General features: G+C 34.5%; 1 protein-coding gene across 5 annotated transcripts in view; it reads left to right on the forward strand.

Annotated features, from left to right (window-relative positions):
- Positions 1 to 19,710, forward strand: part of LOC141945319 (sodium channel protein type 2 subunit alpha-like) — a 78,786-nt gene that overhangs the window by 45,196 nt on the left and 13,880 nt on the right. For all 5 annotated transcript variants that reach the window (XM_074873328.1, XM_074873324.1, XM_074873329.1 and 2 more), the window contains 6 exons: positions 717 to 890; positions 2,020 to 2,376; positions 4,305 to 4,757; positions 13,085 to 13,202; positions 15,119 to 15,273; positions 16,505 to 16,678. In XM_074873328.1, the coding sequence (XP_074729429.1) occupies positions 717 to 890; positions 2,020 to 2,376; positions 4,305 to 4,757; positions 13,085 to 13,202; positions 15,119 to 15,273; positions 16,505 to 16,678 (1,431 nt within the window). The remainder of the gene's footprint in view (positions 1 to 716; positions 891 to 2,019; positions 2,377 to 4,304; positions 4,758 to 13,084; positions 13,203 to 15,118; positions 15,274 to 16,504; positions 16,679 to 19,710) is intronic.

Genomic DNA, 19,710 nt, shown 5'->3' on the forward strand with positions numbered 1-19,710 from the left:
CAGTTGATTTCTTGCTGTTTGAACTGTGTAGCACTATCTTTTAAGGTTTTTCAGATGCTCCTGATTTTTTTAAGTTCATTCATCTTTCTTGTAAAAGATAATAATTTATGCAGTTCTGTAGATGCAGGTCTACATAGATCTGGGCATATATCTTCATAGAGCTGGACATAGATCTACAGTAAATACAATTAATTTATTCCAGAGGTGTTAGCCTTCTTCAGAAGGCTTCAGAGGCAGAAAGGAGTTTTACTTCAAACATGTGCCTTGGCATAATTGGCCTTTCTTTTTGGCAGCTAGAGAGAGAAGATATGCTTATTGTATCTGTGAGTTCTCATGAAGACCTCATTTAATAGCACATCCATCTTTTTCCACACACCTTTGTTAAAGCAGCTTCCATCTGTGGCAAGATCAATTGTTACCTTGCTGAGGAAAGTTTTAGACGGATGGCAGATATGAGAGGCAATCAGGAGGCCCATTAGGAATAGTTGTATTCTTCACTAGTCACTAAATGTATCTTGGATTTAACTAAAGTTAAGAGTTACACTACAGCTCATTCTGATGTTGCCACTTACCTTCTCTGTGAGGTTCAGCTTGTGATAATTTTCCTTACTGACATCCTGCTGTAAGAGGGTTGTTCCTTCTTACATAAGTTGTTATCTGCTAGTTCAACTTATTCATACTCATCTATAAAGTAACAATAAACATTCTTCTTTCAGGTTTTTACTGGAATTTTTGCAGCAGAAATGGTTCTTAAGATAATTGCCATGCATCCTTTTTATTATTTCCAAGTTGGCTGGAATATTTTCGATAGTTTTATAGTTACCCTTAGTTTGGTGGAGCTTTTTCTGTCAAATGTGGATGGATTATCCGTTCTCCGATCATTCAGATTGGTAAATAAATTAGTGATAATAATATATCTGCATTAATTAGTGCATTATGTTTGTATTTTAACTGTACTCATGTAATAAGACACTTTTTAGTAATATGTATATTTTTTGCTAAATGTCATAGGATATCTCTGCAAGTATGTTTTACAAAATTATTTATGTTATCACTGAATACTATGTACCATTTTATGGTTCAGAAGCAACTAAGTATTTTTTCAAGGGGAAGAATAATAGTTTTATTGTAAGTGTTTTAACATGGATGGGTAAAGCACAGTGAAGAGTACAGTCTATTTAGTGCATACTGAGAGAGATAAATATTTGTAGTCTTCTGTCTACTTCCATACCTAGAAATTGCAAGAGGACTAGAAGTGATGTTTAAAATGTAGGAATTATAAAATTAATATTTTTTTAATTTTAAAAAAGATTGATTTCCCCCCAAACAAAAAAGGAGTGCTTTATTTTATTAGAAAAATATTTTTATTTTATAAATGAGAGATTAACTACGAGACATTTCTCCCCTATAATCTCTTTCCATTTTGCATTTCCATTTTGCTTTTATCTGAAAACAGTATTTAATACCTTTTTTATTTTGGGTGGGTTATGGGTAAGAAAGAATGAATTATACTTTTTCCCCTTCATAAGTTGAAATGTTGGACTTATAGCTTGTGTTTGGCTTTTACTTCCTGACTGTGGGTCTGTCTGATTCTTTTTAAATTTGTTGGAGGCAATATTCTTTTGGAAGACCCCATTCTTTGAGGATTTCAGAATCCTTTATTTTCCTTCAGTAGAATCCTATTGAGCTTTATTTTTTAAAAAATTCTTTTTTGCACATAATGGTTGAGATATTTGCCATGTTCAGAATTCACTACCTGAACAAATTCAACCAGCAGTTTCTTTAATGTAGAAAAGAATACAGATATGCTACACAAAAATGAGCAAAGTCTAACGTGTATTAAGCTTTAAAAGTGTGGATTTTATGAAACTCCTGTTTCTGTGTAAGTTACGGTTGTTGGAATTATGTTGAAGTTTCTTCTTTTTGTTACTGCTGAGAGTCACTGGTTCATAATCTGTTTATTTCTGTAGCATTTTTGTAAGTACTGCAAATAATGTATTTTTTTTGTTTGTTTTTCAGTTGCGAGTTTTCAAATTGGCAAAATCTTGGCCAACACTAAATATGCTGATAAAAATTATTGGCAACTCAGTGGGGGCTCTGGGGAATCTGACCCTGGTGCTGGCCATCATTGTGTTCATTTTCGCTGTGGTTGGAATGCAGCTCTTTGGGAAGAGCTACAAGGAATGTGTCTGCAAGATCTCTAGCAACTGCGAACTTCCACGCTGGCACATGAATGATTTTTTCCACTCTTTCTTGATTGTGTTTCGAGTGCTGTGTGGAGAATGGATAGAAACGATGTGGGACTGCATGGAAGTTGCAGGCCAACCAATGTGCCTTACTGTCTTCATGATGGTCATGGTGATTGGAAACCTAGTGGTATGTAGCCAAAAGAATTTGAGAATTCATTTAGAGAAAGAATGGTAACAGAACCAGTAATGAAGATTTTAAGCCCTATTAAATGTGTTATTTAAATATGCTTTTTATGGTTTTGAATTTGCTACAAGTATGGGTTCTGAAATAGAGTTTCCTGTTTGTTAGATTATTGATCCTATATAGAATCTTCAGCTTGGAGGATGGGCCCCCTCAGGGGTCTGGAGTGAAATTCAGAGGATATGGGTGACAGAGAGAAGCATTGTGTGTTAGGGTTTTTGTGGAATACTCCTTGTTACAGAGTGAGAGAGAGAGAGAGAGAAGGGCAAAGGCACCCCAAGTGTTACGCTCCCAGGATGGTAGTTTGCTGTTTGCAGAAGAGAACATACCGGGGCCTTTTCTATCTAACTGATTGAGGCATCGCTTCCAATCATACATAGCCAGGTTGTTGGTTTTTTTTATTTTTCCTGTTCTCTCCTGTCTAAAAGACCACTTTAACATTCTTAGACTCTGAAATTTAAGCCATTTTGAGCCCTGCTTGCTGGACAGCCAACTTTTTACACAAATGGGGTAAGGAAACTTGAATTGGAAGGCAACAGTTCTGCAGAAAAAACAGGTTCAAATACTTCACGTTTTCCTTCACCTCTTCACCTTTTTGCTTCTTGTTTTTTAAGTGCTTTTTACAGACACTTTTAAAGTGGTCTGTATTATATCTTCTCTTTGAGAGGAAAGCATCAGATCTCTACCAGTTTTTACATTACCATGTATAAATTTGTCTTTTAAAATATGTTTTATATTTATTAACTCACCAGTATTTGAGGCCTTCATTGCTCTGCCTTTTGTGCTGTTTTTCTCGTTGCCTACTGAGTCTTCCTCTATTATTTTACATCTTTTCTTTAGGCAACTGTCAGTAGCAAAAGAGATTTTAAATTAGCCATACTGGAGGCATTCTTTAGGAATAAAATTTCTAACAGGAATAAGCTAATTATCTTTAAACCAATAATGCATTGCTAATGGTAGCACAGCCACTTGCTCCAGGATTTTCTACAAATCTGTTGTCTTATAAAGAAGACAACTGTGAAATTGGTTGACCAAACAAAACATCCTCCTTAAAGTTTTCTAAACCAGAGGATAGAACTTTGTGGAATGAAGAATCCATCTCTGTGAATTTTTCCACAGTATATACTGTATTATGATTTTATATGATAGCTCTAGTAGAATTCTGTACATGAGTAGACAATCTCTGGTGTATGTTCAGGCCTCTGTTATCCAGTTGTCTTTTTGTGTTCCCAACACATAGTTTTTACCCTGTTGTCTTCAAAGCTGTATGGAACAGCTGATCTGAAGGCTTTAAGAGCTGGTACTCTGCTTCTTTGGCTATCTTAGTACCATCTGAGCTTCTGGTAAACTCTGGGCTTGTATAACTGGTATTTGTTCTATGTTTTGTCTTGCCATGGGAAGAGGATGACTTGGGAGTTAGGAGACAGGGTGTGCTTTACAGTTTTAAGTCGCATGCAGTAAAATATTTGTCTGAGTTTGGACCGGTGTTTAAGCAAGCTGTTTTCTGCACAGATCAGCTATGTCTTCTGTTGCAGAGTGCTTCCCTGTGCCAGAGAAGTAAACACTTTGGATCTGTTCAGTCAGTACCAAAGAATCATTAATTTCTGACCTTCTACAATCATGAGCATAAAAAGAATTTACAAGTGTCTTCGTAGTCATACAGCAATGCAAAACCGCCTGCACTGGAGTATAGGACAGGTGTTGTGCTTAAATTGCATTTACATTTTACTTACTGTGTAATTTCCAGAATCATATACAGCAAAGGAAAACATGTGAAGCCTAAGTTCATAATGGGTGATAGAAGAAGCGTGTGAATGAAAAATTAAGTGAGAAAATTCAGCTGTATTGTCTTTTTTTTTTTTCCTCTTTTTTAGGTATTGAACCTTTTTCTGGCCTTGCTGCTGAGTTCATTTAGTTCAGACAGCCTTTCTCCTACAGAGGATGATAATGAAATGAACAACTTACAGATTGCTGTTGCAAGAATTCAGAAGGGAATAGGTTATGTGAAGAAAAAAGCAGGTGAATGTGTCCAAAAGTGTTGTAAAGGGAAACCAGCTGTTGTAAATCAAAAAACAGCAACTGATCAGTTGAATGATGAGAGAGACCGTTGCATTTCCAACTGTACCGTCGCTGAAATAAGGATAGATACGAATTATCACAAAAATGAGAATGGAATGGCCACTGTTATAGGTGGCAGTGATTACACATCATTCATAAACAACCCAAGCCTTACTGTTACAGTACCAATAGCTGTTGGAGAATCTGATTTTGAACATCTAAATACAGAAGAGTTTAGCAGTGACTCCGATTTGGAGGAAAGCAAGGAGGTAAAATTTAAATGTATTATATTATGTATTATATTATTATGTATTGTATTATATTATTTATATTATATATTGTGAATGAATTATACTGATTGTATTCTTTCATAGTATGGCTCTTCCTCCTTAGAAAACAAATGATTTGAGATTGTTGGACTGTACTGAGAGTGAATAAACTGAAGTGGAAAAGTGGGGCTACAAAGAGTAGGAAATCCAGGCAGGACTGTATATACAAACCCATTTATAAAAGGGTTTTGAAAAACAAGCTTTTCTAAATTTTTAGTGGGATAGACAAACTAGCATATATGTACAGAATAAGCAGAGATGAAAGACTTTTTTTTAATATAATCATAGTTCCATGAAGTGAGGATGAAAATAAACTGCTATTTTAAAAGATTAGAGGAGATATTAATAAGAATATTAACACCCTTTTCATTTGATTTTTAAAGCTCACTGAGTTCTACAGAAATCAGCATCATTTGTACTGCATAATCTAACAGAGGTGCTAACTCAGGCTAATGAGAGCAATAACAACAGTTTTTGAGTTCTGAAGTAAACGTGATAGGGGAAAGCCAAGGGAACAATGTCAGTAGTATAAGGTGAATAGGACAGGTAAAAATGATGAGAAAAAATAGCATTACTGAAAGAAAAGATACTGGTTTCTTGCTTGTTGGTGGGAGTCTTGAACCAGTCACTTCAAAGACAGCTGCCTGACCTTAAACTGGGTCAGCTTTAGGAAAGTAGTCATTTGTCAGCAGCTGCAGACTGAGGGGGAAAGCAAAATCATGGATTTCAGCAGGATCCTGAGAGACTCTGAAAATTCAGATTGCTATGCAGTGGCTCCAATACAGACTGTGCCTGGTATCAACTCCCTTGGCACCTGAGGACACAAGGGTATTATGGAGTGTCACTCTTATGCAGACAACTCCAGTCTGGGTTGGTTTGTCTGGATTGTTTTGTTTTCTTTTGGGGTTTTTTTATTTGTTTGATTGTGGGCTTTTATGCTTTTGGTTGTTTTGAACTGGCAATGAATTTGCCCATATTGTTTCCAAATTTTAGAAAATAAGTTTGTTCTAGCAAAGTGTAGTTAAATTAAACTTAAATTTGAAAGGTGTAATAAGGTGACTCTTTAGCTGTTTCTTTTATCACCTAGAGTGCAGTGTTCAATAGTATTACACTCATTTTTTACTTCAGCAGCTCATTTCCTGACACTTGATTTGCTTCATGGTTTTTTTGGAGGTTCTGTTGCTCCGTATGTTATGTTGACCTCTCACTTGAGAAGACAATATTCATAATTGTTTTAAAGTATTAACTGTGCTTTGTAAGGAAGCTATAATGTTTACTGAACAGCTGCTAAATCTTTTACGTATTATTAGTCTGAATAAAGGATACTGGCCTTCTTAGTGTGTTTTAATACAACTTGGATTCATGGAAGTAGTATCTGATGAACCTAGGTAGTTTACTCTTGCTCTGATAACTGTGTTAAATCTAGCCCTTACCTGGAAATTATCCAGCAATTTAAGACACCTCATTCTTCACTATTTTATATTTAAGAATTGGTTAACAAAATTATGCATTCTCACCTCTGATATTCAAGATTAAACATAAGCCTTTGCTTTTTATAAGATACTATTATCTAATATTAATTTTAACCCACTCAAATTTGGTAAAGTGGCTAAGGCTTGGCATAGTTGAAAGACAGTCATAGGAGATATGTAAATTAACAACAAAAAAACATTTCATATACGCTAGTTCATAGTCAGTAAAGAAATTGTCTTTCATTTTGTAGATTATTTCATTTCTGTCTTTCAGACTTTCCCGTTAAATGGGAACAGTTTATGTTGGAGTTGTTGGATAGCTATACATTATTTGATGAGCCTTTGAGAAGTCATTGGTGAGAAGTGAGATTAGATTTATACCACAACACTAATAAAAGATAGATGTGAGGTACTTGGGAGGTGACAGGTTCATTGCTAGGCATGGGTTTTCGTTTTTACATTGCTGTATAACTGTTACAATCCATAATGCACCCTAAAATAGCTGAAACTTTTTTTAAAGTCATGAAGTTAAAATGCTGGGAAAAATTGTTTACCCCAAAATTTTCATGTTTGACCTGGTATGATTGATTTTTGTTTTGTTTTGTTTTGCCCATGACTTCTTTCTGAAAGTGTATCCTAGATAACATATTTAGATTCTAGTGAAGACCGTGAATAACCCTGAAAATTAAATGCAAGGAAAAATATATTTCTGTTATTTTAATAGTCTAACTACTACCATTTAGAGGATGCTTAAAGCTGTAATATACATAGTGTGGGTGTATCTGTCTTTTCAGTTTGGAGGTTTTGGGGAGGGAGGGGGAGGGAGGGGTTTGGGTTTTTTCGGGGTTTTGTGGGTTCTTTTTAAGTTCAGGCCCAAGTCCGATATACATCTGTGAGCTTCAATATCCTGCTAGTTTTAACTCTTTCAGTATGTCTTTGTATATGGTTAAAGCTCTAATCAACAGCTATAAATGTTATGTTTTGCAAATGTGTGACATACCTAGAAAACACATCTTTAATAAGTCGGAATCCATACTTCTGCTGTTTCCAGAACTCAACCAACCTAAAGGGTACCGTGTTTTAACTTCATTACGTACCATTCTTACCTCTCACAGGAGTAAAATCAAGCTGGATCAGTCAAGAATGCAGATCTGGTGCTTTGTAACCAGGCAGAGCAACGTGTCAGCATGTTTACACAGGTTACCTAAACAAATCATACATATATGATCACTTTTGAGATTGATTGGCCTGCATGCTACTCAGCTACAATATATTTTTCCCCATCCATTGCAATATAGTGGAAACATGCAAAGCCGCTCTGTAAGCTGAGTCCCATGACTCAAGTCACAGCATGGTGGAGGGCAACCCCAACATGTTTCTTTCTCCTTGTTACATCTTTGGTATTTTCTGTGCTACTTCTGTGGCATAACCTGCATGCTTTGTAGGTTTTTATTATTGTTAACTGAATTATTAAGTATCGAGACTGTTCAAGTTTACAGAAGGTTAACAGCCTATGATTTTATGAAAATGGAAAGGTAATCTTCACTTGACTTTTTCTGTTCATCTGTTGAACCATATTTTTAGCTGTCTTGTAATTATAAACATTTTCTGCTCATGTTCATTTGAACAATGCCTTTGTGATATTACATATATGCAGTTACTTGTATGCTAAAATGTTTATATGTCTTGATATAAATTGTTTCATGTTTGCTCACAATGTTTTTATAATTTACATTCCAGCTTTCTCATATAAGAGAAGCTAAAATATAGGATGAAAGATACACTCCTGCGAACAATCAAACATAACCTTTTTGTATACATATGCATAGTCCTTCTGAATATGGATGTAATAACTTAGTTATATTCTACTCATGAAGTTTGTGTATGTCTGCAAGATTGGAAGTTAGGGAATCAGTTATATCAGTTTTGCTCTTCATCGTCACTAATTGTTTCTTTATGAACTTAATCCAGTTGCTTTATTTTTAGAAAGACAGATGTAAAACATAATTTCAAGCAAAAATTCTATATAGGATTCTATGTAAGTGTCTAAATAAATCTGTGTGTTTTAGAATGATATAAATAAGGAAGTGTAACCAAGAAAGAAATATAAAAATTAGGAAAATGCAGGATAAAGCTAAAGTTAAGACAATTGTTAAAAAGACAAAATAGGAACTAGTACCCTCCTGAATGTCTAAACTCCAGAACTGTAAAACAAACCTTAATTTTACCAAACTATGTGTTTCTTATTCCTGATGATCTTGTCTGAATAGTTGGGCAGTTCTGCTCCTTGCCATTTAGGGGTCACTGAGGTATTCCTTTTCCAAATACAAATTCTGTTCACGTGGTTTTGTTGTGGAATCCTGCATTATCTTTCATGTTTTCTTTTGCACTGTATTATATATTGGAAATATTTCAGGTCTCACTTTTGTGCCCAGGGGACCTGTAAGCTATTTAGAAAGATGGAATGGAAAAGTATCTTTCTAAGGGTTTTTAAAAAACATTTTAGAAAAGGTACTTAGGGGAGAGTAGAATGTGGTAGTATCCCATCCTCCTGGGTGCTAAGTATGGGGGGATGGTGCTGATTTGATGGATACTGTTTATGTGATGCTGCTCCTTCTTTGGACTTCTGCTGTCATGAATCTGGACAGGTGTAAAATAGCATGCAAAATATTAAACCAGGGCCTTGTAATCATTTGAAAACTTGAATGTTTTTCATTTGGATGTCACGTTGTTTTACTGTAAACTTCCTTACATTAAAAAAAGGTGATGCTTTTTTTAAAATTTAAGATATGCATGCCATATTTTTTTTTCTAAGAGTAGGAGAGGTAGGTTTTGGTTTTAGTTTGGTGAAAAAAACCTAAGTATTTTCTATGGACAATACTTTTGGTCTCTTTAAAGGGTAAATTGCAAGCTTTATTTATAGACATACTTTTATTCTTTCAGGAAAAGATAAAAAGATCTCAATAAAAGTGACTTTACCAGCTGTGCTTAAGCTGAAGAGTACCATACTCAGTGATAAGTCAAGCTGATGTAGTAAAGATGATTACAAAAAATGTGCTTTGTGTCCTTTTTGTTGTTTAATTAACAGTTTGGACTAAATGGAAAAATGAGATTGTTTTTATTGAAGAAGTATTTCCTGCTGAAAATAGATCTGATTGAGCAGGAAAATATTCAACTAATAGAATATAAGTGGTTTAACACAGGTGCACTGAGGTTTTCTGTTGCATTTCTACGTAGTCGTAGTAATATTTTCAGATCCTCTTTTCTAAGAGGTTCCTGAACATACTTTCCAAAGCACTGTTGTCAACAACTGTCTTCCACATTTTACTGCAGTTCTTCATCTCCTTCTCCAGTGCAAAAAGTCTCAGTCTACTTAAATTATTAAAAAAAAAAAAAAGAGAGAGAGAGATCCTTAGTAAATGAGAAGATGAGAATAAGCAGCACAGTATTCCTTTGGGTTTGTTTTGGTTTCTGGTTTTGGTGTGTTTTTAAATTACACAAGACAGTGTTTCTCTTTTCTTCCTCCTATTAACAGCTGTATTGCTGGTATGTTCTTTGCTTTGGAGGTTGGGAAACATATCAGATTTTCCTTTACTATTTGTATATCAAAATGTGAATGACTTATAAGTTGAATGCACAGTAGGTTACACCATGTGAATAAAAAGTGGCCTACTTATTATTAGTCCTTATTACAGAATTTTCTTTAAAGTCATTATCTGCAATTTTGTGTACGTTCATTTATTATTTTTAAGATGATGCTTACTAAAGATTGACTTTACGAATTACCTCAAGCAATCACAAGTGACTTCAGTGGGACAATCTGTAGTAGTAACATTATTCTTGAACGTGTTTGTGCCATCATACCTTGACTCCTTCAGAAAAAAAAAAAGATCATAAGCTCCAAATTTTGACCTTATAACCTTACAGTAGATATTTGTATTGAAAAGTTAATGTATTCAAAATCTGAATAGCTTTTTACTGCCAACAGTGAAAAAGAAAAAAAGGTATTATATTGAGGGAATAACAAAATGTTTTAGCTGCTGATTTGCAAACATCAAGGCAGCTAATAAATTTTTGAGTATGTGAGTTGAGCCATTCAATCCAGTGTTTAGTGTATATAAAATGAGGCCTTCTTACCTTAGTTTGGTAATATTTGAACAGCAACTAAGTGCCCTGGAAGGTGAAGGATGAACATTTCTGTCTTTCCTAAGAGTCCTCTGCCTGGAGTGATTCACAAAATCAGTTAGATCTTTGTGAACATTGTACGTAGCAAAGAAACTAACTGAATTTTTAATCAGAACAGGAAGCTCTTGCATATTGCTTTTTACTGTCTGTTTTTTGGTTGTTCAATACCTTCATCTTAGTGAAAAATATGAGCACCCCACATAAAAAAGAGAACCAATGTTTAATTAAATCTGTAACTCTTCGAGCACAGGATTATATCCTACACTGTCCTTAGAAGAAAGAGGGAACCAGGCTACCTGTCCTTTATATCAAAATAGTTCATTGAGCTTCTTAATTTGATTTCTAAAGTCAAGAAAATTGCCTTTCTTAACTTAAAATAAAAAACTTCTCTAATCTCTGATTCTTCTACCATGTATTAAATGACATATATAGTTTTGCATTCTAAACATATTGATTCTTTCCACTTCCTTTTCCATTTATGGTTGTTCATCTTTTAATGTTGTTAATTCATAAAAATCTGTATTCTTTCAGTTGAATTCATATCATCCACTCAAACGGTGTTCTAAGTAGCTTATAGTTCAAATGACCCAGGGTACTTCATGTTGTTTTTAATTTTTATTAGCAATATGACACAAAACTTCCTTACTCTTAAAAAAATATATATTTTTAAAATTAGTAATTTGATTTATAATTCAGTTCATTATTTCAGTTTACCCACCACTGCTGCAACATTTTGCAATATGTATGCTATGTCATGGAATGATGAAAGCAGCATAATATTAAAAAGATGGAGGTATATATTGCTATCCTCAGGTTCAATAGAATTACTGATAGGAAAAGGTGTTTGCTGTGAACATTGATATTTTAAAATTAATGCTACTAAAATGAAAAGAGGTGTTTACATTAAATATGAGTAATTTGGGGGTTCTATTCCAGATAATCAGTTTCTTGAAGTAACAGCAAAGTAGGCAATGTTACTGAATCTTTTTTAATAAAAGTTAATGCAGAACGCTGGGCTACTTTTTCTTATTAAATTGTCTCTGTCTTCTTTCACAAACATAGCAAAAAAAAAAAAAATTGTTTAATACCTAAAATAATTTTGTCCTTTCACATTTTGCAGTTGAGGTATAAATATAGTTTGGATAGTGCCTGTAACTTGTCTGCTTTAATATCTTAAACGTCTCTTAATCATGCAAGTCTAGCTAAATTAGTGAAAATGGTGTTAATTCTACAAAACTGATGCTCTTTTACAACGTGTGCTTACATCATTCCCTAAGGACCATTTAGTTGTGTGAATTCATTACTGATGTTATATACTTCTTGATAATAACATTGTAAAATGTCAGAGAATGCTGTGACCAAAACTACTTTGACTTAGTTTGGTACTCTCATACTCAGATTAAGTGTACAGGACACCGCATCTTCCTTTAAAATCTCCAGATTATGGATCTTTCCAATACGCATGCAGATTACAAAATAAAAAATAAATTAAGGCTTATTCTTTTATTAAGTCATTTTTTTCATGCTAATGTGATTTATGTAATTTTAATTATTAAAACAAAAACATCCTTTGTTTCTGGGTGTTAACTGTACGGGTGTGTGTACCAAAGTAATGGGTAGTTTCAGAATGCACAATGTAATACATATGTGCATTGGCAATAAAGAATGCAATTTAATGCCAGTTGAAATGTATTTATCATACTTTTTCCTTTTTGAAACTTATCAGTATATATGAAAAAACATAAAAGAGGTTCATATGTTAGTGATAATTATGGGTTAAGATAGGGCAGGCTTAATTTGTTTTATGAATGCATTGAGGGTGATGTTCAAATTCACATCTGAAAAAAGGTTTCATGTTAATCATGATTTTACTTTAACATTTTCCAGTCTAGATCATAAGAATGATATTAAAATGAAAAATAACTAAATTATCTGCTGTGAAAGGTAACCAAATTATATTATAAATTGTCATATATGCCAGAAGTGGTTAGCTTGCATCATACTGATGTTTAAGATGCCAGTGAAAAAGAACTGATAATTAATTTCCATTATTTTTATATTATGAATTAAAATCAGGCCTTAAAAATCTGCTACATTTTCTCACTTGGACAGCTTACACTGACAGTTCACAATCTGAAGTTTTTTGCTGTCAGGATTTACTGTTTTCTGGTTGAAGAGACTACTCTAATGAAAGTAGCTGCCAACATACATCATCTTAAAGCATACAGTAGAAATGGTACTGGTTTAAAATGTAGCAAGAGAAATTGTAGTATGAAAATAACAGTAGAAACCAAAATAAATAAAATATGTATCAGAAATCTACTTGGTAGTAGTTAACTTTGATGAATGATAACGCTGTACTATTTTTAGACCAGAAATTCTGAAATTCCATGAAAGATTACATGATATGCCTTGCAATCTTCAGATAGAAAGCAGATGGTTTATGCACATTTCAACAGCATTGACTGCTATATGTGGATGTTTGTGTGTATTTCTGGTGACAAATACTGTTGTTATTACTTGCGCACAGTGTTGCATGCTTAAAGTTAATTACAATTCTAAAAATGTAAATAGTAGTAAAGTATAACTGTTACTGAATTTTATTTTCAGAAGCTAAATTTTTCTAGCTCATCTGAAGGAAGTACAGTTAATTTAGCTCTTTTTGGAGAAGAAAAAGCTGAAACTGAACCAGAAAAAGCATCAGAGCTCCAGGCATGCTTTACAGAAGGTATGTCTTACAGAAGGTATGGAAATAAAATTTGGGGTTAGCAATTACATTTTGGTTGTTTGCAACAAGCATTAGCAGTTCAAAGAAGCTATTTGCTACAGCAGTCTTGTATCCTAGTTTGTCAAGTCTTATAATATGATTAATTTTGCCGGTTGTAGATAGTTGGACTGAAGTCCATGGAGCCATTTGTGTGATGCAAAGTTAAATATGTGTGTATGTGATAATTTATAATATTTTTTAAATAAACACTAGGCACAATTCTACAAACTTGATTCTCAGCAATGACATCCTCATTAGTGAAATCTGCAAGACCAAACCCTCACCACTGAGAAATTTAAACCAGGATCATGTGATTACACATGGTCCCTTCATAATGCTAGAAAGCAATCCGGATGGATGATTCAGATCTTGGAAAATTTTACTTAAACAATAGAGATATTATATTGACATTACACCATTAATGAGGGAAGGGAGTGTGTAAATATAATGTGGGATGCAACAGGTGAATAAGATCTTATGTTTTTATTCAAGTAAAGAAGTCTTGCATGTCTGTCGAAGTTTTGATTTATTTTAGTTCTGTGTAGCTGTCTTTTAGGGGACTACTGAAATTTACTGTATAGGAATGTATTTCCCATTTTTGTGATAGTACAGATTTCACTTTCCTTTTAAATCAGGATTCAAATAATTCAAAACAAAATATGTTCCAGGATTAACTCTCCTATCCATGCTTTTTGATTTACTGTTATGAAGACACCTTTGACTTAGGCTAGGACTCTTGTGCTTTGAAATATTATTTCACTGATCTTTAAAAAACCAAAATTGTTTTGGAATGTTGGACTGTATTGAATATATCAAGCTCTTGATTAAAAAAACCCCTACACTTCTGAAATAATTTCACATTATATTACAGTTCTTCCTTATCCTTATATTATGTGATATCTGTCAATCCTAGGGCATAAGATTAATTTTTCCATAATGTAGAAATTTTGAGTAGTTGAAGGTAAGGTAAATCATGCTCCTCACATTGGTAGCTGTTTTATCTGAGCTGATGAAATACAGTGTAACTTACTTGTAACATATGAACTTAACAACACTCCCAGGAAAACTAGAATACTGCCTTTGGGACCCATTAAAATCATTTAAACCTGGTTATGTTTCTATGTAATTAATCATTTTTAAAGAAACGAGGAGACTGCTATTAGCCAAGCAGATACTGATGTTCATTGAAAACTGCCTTGAGGCCCTATGATAAGGTACGGACCTCTCTAAGGTGAGGCAGGATTCTGTGGACGGTTGCCACAAATCTGTACCACATGCAAAAGCTCTCACAATCTCCAGTTAAATCAGTTGTTTCTGTCATGAAAGAGGTATACTTAGCCCTTGAAGCAGAGGTCATTCCTCAGTATAATAAAATAAAGAGCGTTTATGTCTGTGTGATTTATCTGAACCTTAGCTGAGAGTCAAAACTGCTTTTAAAAGAAGCTGCTGTTCTCTTGAACTAGTTCATGTGAAAGTTGCTATGTGTTTATGCTCTTTGTTTCTACTCCCTGACAATTCACATGTTCTTTGATTATCTGTATATAAGTGAAAAATAATTGTTAAAAATCTGTTTATAAATGAAAACTAGCTCACTCAGATGACTTTTTTTTTTTATTCTAGTCTATTTATAGTAGTCTATGACTATTTTTTATTACTTGATGTAGCATCAGGGTAGTAGAAAAATTGTGTACATGAGAGTCTTCCTACATCCAGAGTATCAAATCGAGAAGGTAAGGATGCTCTAAGTGGCATGCAGTAATTTGAAGCGTAAATTGAAGTAATTTGCACCTCATGAAACAGGAGCTACTTAAGAGTGATTATGCTTTTTCAGGATAATGAACATTCTACCCTATAACAACTTGTCATTGTATTATTAGGCTGTATACAAAAGTTTAAATGCTGTAAAGGCAGTATGGAAAGCACAAAAGGAAGAATCTGGTGGAACCTTCGAAAAACCTGCTACAAGATAGTAGAACACAACTGGTTTGAAACATTCATTGTCTTCATGATTCTTCTCAGTAGTGGTGCTCTGGTAAGTAAAGCTTGCACCCATAGAAACAGTACCCATAAAAAATGTTTTATCAGAGATAGTATTATAACACATGTATGTTCATTAAGAAAATAAGTTGTCTTGAAAAAGTGCTTGGAACCAAATTCCCAGAAAATTTTGGGTAGTGCATATAAAATCATTAAAATTCTGCTGTCAAATAACACTCTGCAAATGAATTTTTGGTGAATACAAGTTGATATGGGTGTGTGAGGGTGCTTATGAAAAGGATTAAACTAAAAATCTTGTTTAAGAAATTAGAAAAATCATACAAAATGAATTGTATGCAATAACTGAAACAATTATTCTACTTTAAAATTGTCCCCAGAAGCAGTAGAGATACTGAATTTATCATGTTCTCAGTTAATTTTTTGCTGTAGTTTTAGTTTCAGTATTTCTAGACTGTTACATAGGAATCCTTGAATTCCTTTATACTATTCTTCGTGACATTTAGTCCTTCAGACAGATACTAAATATATGGTTCTTTTTGGTTGTTGATTGACATAGGATTTGGTATATGCTGTCATTATCTCTGCTCCTGCACCTGAAGTACCATGTCCGTTCCTTCTCTGACCTTGCTGTTTGCAGGGTAGTTTCTCTCACTGTTTTAATTCAGTCCTCATACTGCCATGTGGTGTTTTGCCCTTTCTTAAGTATGTTTTCATGGAGGCACCACCAGCTTCACTGATGGGCTCAGCTGCTTCCTGGAGTGCGTCCATTGTGGAGCTGGCACAGGGCAGCCCCTGGTCTCTTCTCACAGTGGCCACCCCTGCAGCCTCCTGCTACGAAAACCTTGCCACCAACACCCAATATTGGAATTCAGCAATGATCAGCAGCAACATAATATTTGGTCGCTGTAGCTCATTATTCTCTATTGTTGGTTGAATTTTTTTAATCGGGAGACTGTCTTCTGAATGAGCCTGACTAGGCTTTTTATGTTGATAAATTGTAATTCTCTGTTGACTATTATTGAAGTTTCTGAAAACCTTTTTGGCAACTTCAGTCATTATATTGTAGTTCCATTGTCAGGCAATGATAAAATCTAAAACTCTGAAAGAATGCGATTGCAATCTCTGCTCATGCTGGCTTTTCAAGGTAAAACATCTCAAGTTGAAAGTGATTTTACTTTGCCATTTTTAATTCAGTTCTTTTGACTTAATTTGTAGTTTGCAAAGACCTATGAATATCTGACATATATATAACCCATTCTTCACAGGCTTTTGAAGATATATATATTGAACAGCGCAAAACTGTAAAAATCATACTGGAATATGCTGATAAAATCTTCACTTACGTCTTTATTCTGGAAATGGTGCTAAAATGGGTTGCCTATGGTTTTCAAACTTATTTCACTAATGCTTGGTGCTGGCTGGACTTCCTGATTGTTGATGTAGGTACTATACTTTCTAAGTAGCCTATTTCTGTTGTTTAGGCAGGTCCTTTTATGTAACTCCAATCTGATACATATATATATATATAGTGAAGAATATAAATTGGGTTTAAAATAAGAAAAAAATTACATACAGGTGAATAAGATTGCCTTGTAATTATTCAGTGAGTAACTAAATCTGCCTTTATATTTATGCTATTGTTGACTCCCTGTGTTCTGTCTATGTTTTACTGTGCTGGGTCCCAACCAGTGAGTGAGGACTACCAGCTGATTGGACTTCAGTCTTCTGGATTTGATGACAGAGAACAAGGAGGCAGCAGACACAGAAAGGAAAGGGAAGTTTACGTGAGCACATGGGGTTGGGGCAGGACAGTTGATCCTGGGCTTAATGAGTCACTGGCAAAGAACTGCAAGAGGGAATAGTATCAGAAAATCAAGACAGAAAAAGAAGAGGGGTAGGGGCAAGGAGGCAGCAATTGGAGTAAAGAGAAGGACTGAGGAAAATGAAAGGTGATGGCCTATGGATCAATATAAAAAGGTGGGAATCATTCATTTGCAATCCTCATTTTGATTGTTGTGGTGCTCATTGTGTACTATGCAAGTCTAATTTCAGTGCAACTCTTCCACTTTTCATTGACACATGACTTTCTAAAGATACTTTTTTGAAAGCTGAAATTGTTTTGGTTTTGTTTGGCTCTGTCTCCAATCATAGAGAATGCCTCTTGCAGCCTCTCTGAATTCTTGTAACAAAAAAAAAAAAGCCAAGTTTTAGATGACAGAAGTAACATTTTTCAACAAGTATGATAAAAAGTAGTGTTGAAATTGCACTCCAAAGAATTAATTAAATTAGTGACATTGCGTGGTATGTTCTTATAAAGGACTTCTTTCTCTGTGTAGACATTTGAGTGGAAATTCAACAAATGGACAGAGAAGGAATCTATTAATTAGGATGGAAATTTTGTCCCCTACCAAGAGAGTTGAAACTTAAGTAATGTTCTTTTTTAAATACATTTTTTGGAGGGAAAGACACAAGTGGTGTTTGTTATCCATTGTTCTCATTTAACTGTGCTTCTCTTTTTAGCATCAGTTATGGGGCGGGGGTGCAGAATCCCCATTCTGATCAAATGGGCTAACTCAGTGACATGAGATGACACATGGTTTCTCTGGGAATGCAGTTTTCTGCTTTCTTCTTTCATGTCCTCTCCATTCCTTCTGTTGTGAACACCCAATATATATTTCTACAAATTATAAAGTCAACATGTATTCCCAGAACAGATGTATTGATCTCTAAGAACCTTAGTAAGTATAAGAGGTTCTCCCCTTTCCTTAAGATTAAATTCTGCAAAACAAGATACCCTTAATAAGGCAAAGGAAAGAAAAGTTGGCTGTCTTTGAGTGAGGCTGAATATATATATATATATTTTTTTTATATTTACTTTCTTTATGGATGTCATAGACTTCAGGGTTTTTTTTTTTTTAAACTGTACTCAAATGTTAAATGAAAAAGTATGACAATTTTATGATTAATGGGAATCAGCAGCAATCATCCAGGTGGGTTTTGTCTTCTTTGCATAAAATTGTTGATGCCATGCTTTAGTCTCATTTCCTGTTAGGATTCCAAGACAGTATGTTTCCAGAACTCTTTGTGATACTTAAATTTGCATTTCTATTTGTCCATTAGAGTTGTGATTTGTGACAGGTGCGTAAATAAACAGATAACCATTAAGACATATTCAGAATTAATATCTTTGTATGAGCCTGTATTGTGAAACGTTGATCTTGAATGATATTTAAGATAAATTCTTCTTAGTAAAACATACCATATCTCCATATGGATAGGTATGGGCTATTCCTTCTTTCAGTGATTTCAATGCTTTCATGTAGCCATCTTCATTTCTTGCTTGGAATTGCCTACATCTTATGACCCTATAGCAGCAGATCATAGAATAATTTAGGTTGGAAGGTACCTTTGGAGGTTTTCTGGTGTAGCTCCTTGCCTTGAAAGCAGGGCCAGTTTAGAAATTAGCTCTAACCTTAAGGTTAATTAGGCTGCTCAGGATGATACCCAGTTTTGAATGGAGATTCTGCCATCTTAATTGGCAATCTGTTTCCAGTGTGTGACCACCTGTATTGTAAACCTGCTCCTCACCCCACCCTATCCCCCTGAAAAAGTCAGTGGTGGTCTGCTTAGATTTTTCTGACTTTATTGACAAATTTACTTGTTACTGTTTTCAGCTACTAGCAAGCAACTTTAACTCTCTCTTACTGCTGGCATTTTACCTGTTGGTTTAGGTAACAGGCAGTGCATTGCCCTCAACTGTTTGAATCTATTTTTACTTTATCTTCCTGTCTTATGCCTTTATGCAGCTAAACATTGAACAAATTTGCCATACCAGTACCAGTCTAATTAAATGTTTCACAGTGAGGCAACATGTTACAGGATCTTTCTAGGCAAACTATTCTGTACCTGGTGGTCTAAACTGTCCAGCTGTCCCCTCTTTGGGAAAGAATTTATAGCACACAAACAGAAATTCTTGCCCATTGTGGTGTTCGTAGTGTTTCCAGAAAAGGATAATTAGCCCCAAAACAAGTACAAATGCCAGTTTTCCTCAGCCTTCCATGTGCAAGTTCAAAGGGTATAATGAAAAAGAACAAACATGGGTTTGTGTAGTATTTGACAGCCTGCTTGAACTACCCTTGGAGGAAAGAAATCTGCATGAGACTTCCTCGTGTAAATGCAACAGGAGACAACCATCTGGTGTGGAAGACTCAGTGAGGAAAGAAGTCATTGACTCTCACCAGAAAACAGCAGGACAATCAGCTTTTGAGCTGTTAATTGTACTGAAGTCTTCAAAAATTATTGTGAATTAGACCCTGTCTTCTGCAAGAGTAATAATATTAAAAGAGGAAATTAATCTCAAGGCATATTAATTGTCCAAAACACAAGCAGTTTAACAAATCCAAAGTAAGATGTTTCCACCTTACGTTAACAATGTGCTTTTCTGCAAATGCCCCATTTTGTAGTTACAAGA

Source organism: Strix uralensis, chromosome 6 (genome assembly GCF_047716275.1).
Source record: "Strix uralensis isolate ZFMK-TIS-50842 chromosome 6, bStrUra1, whole genome shotgun sequence".
Classification (NCBI taxonomy): Eukaryota; Metazoa; Chordata; class Aves; order Strigiformes; family Strigidae; genus Strix; species Strix uralensis.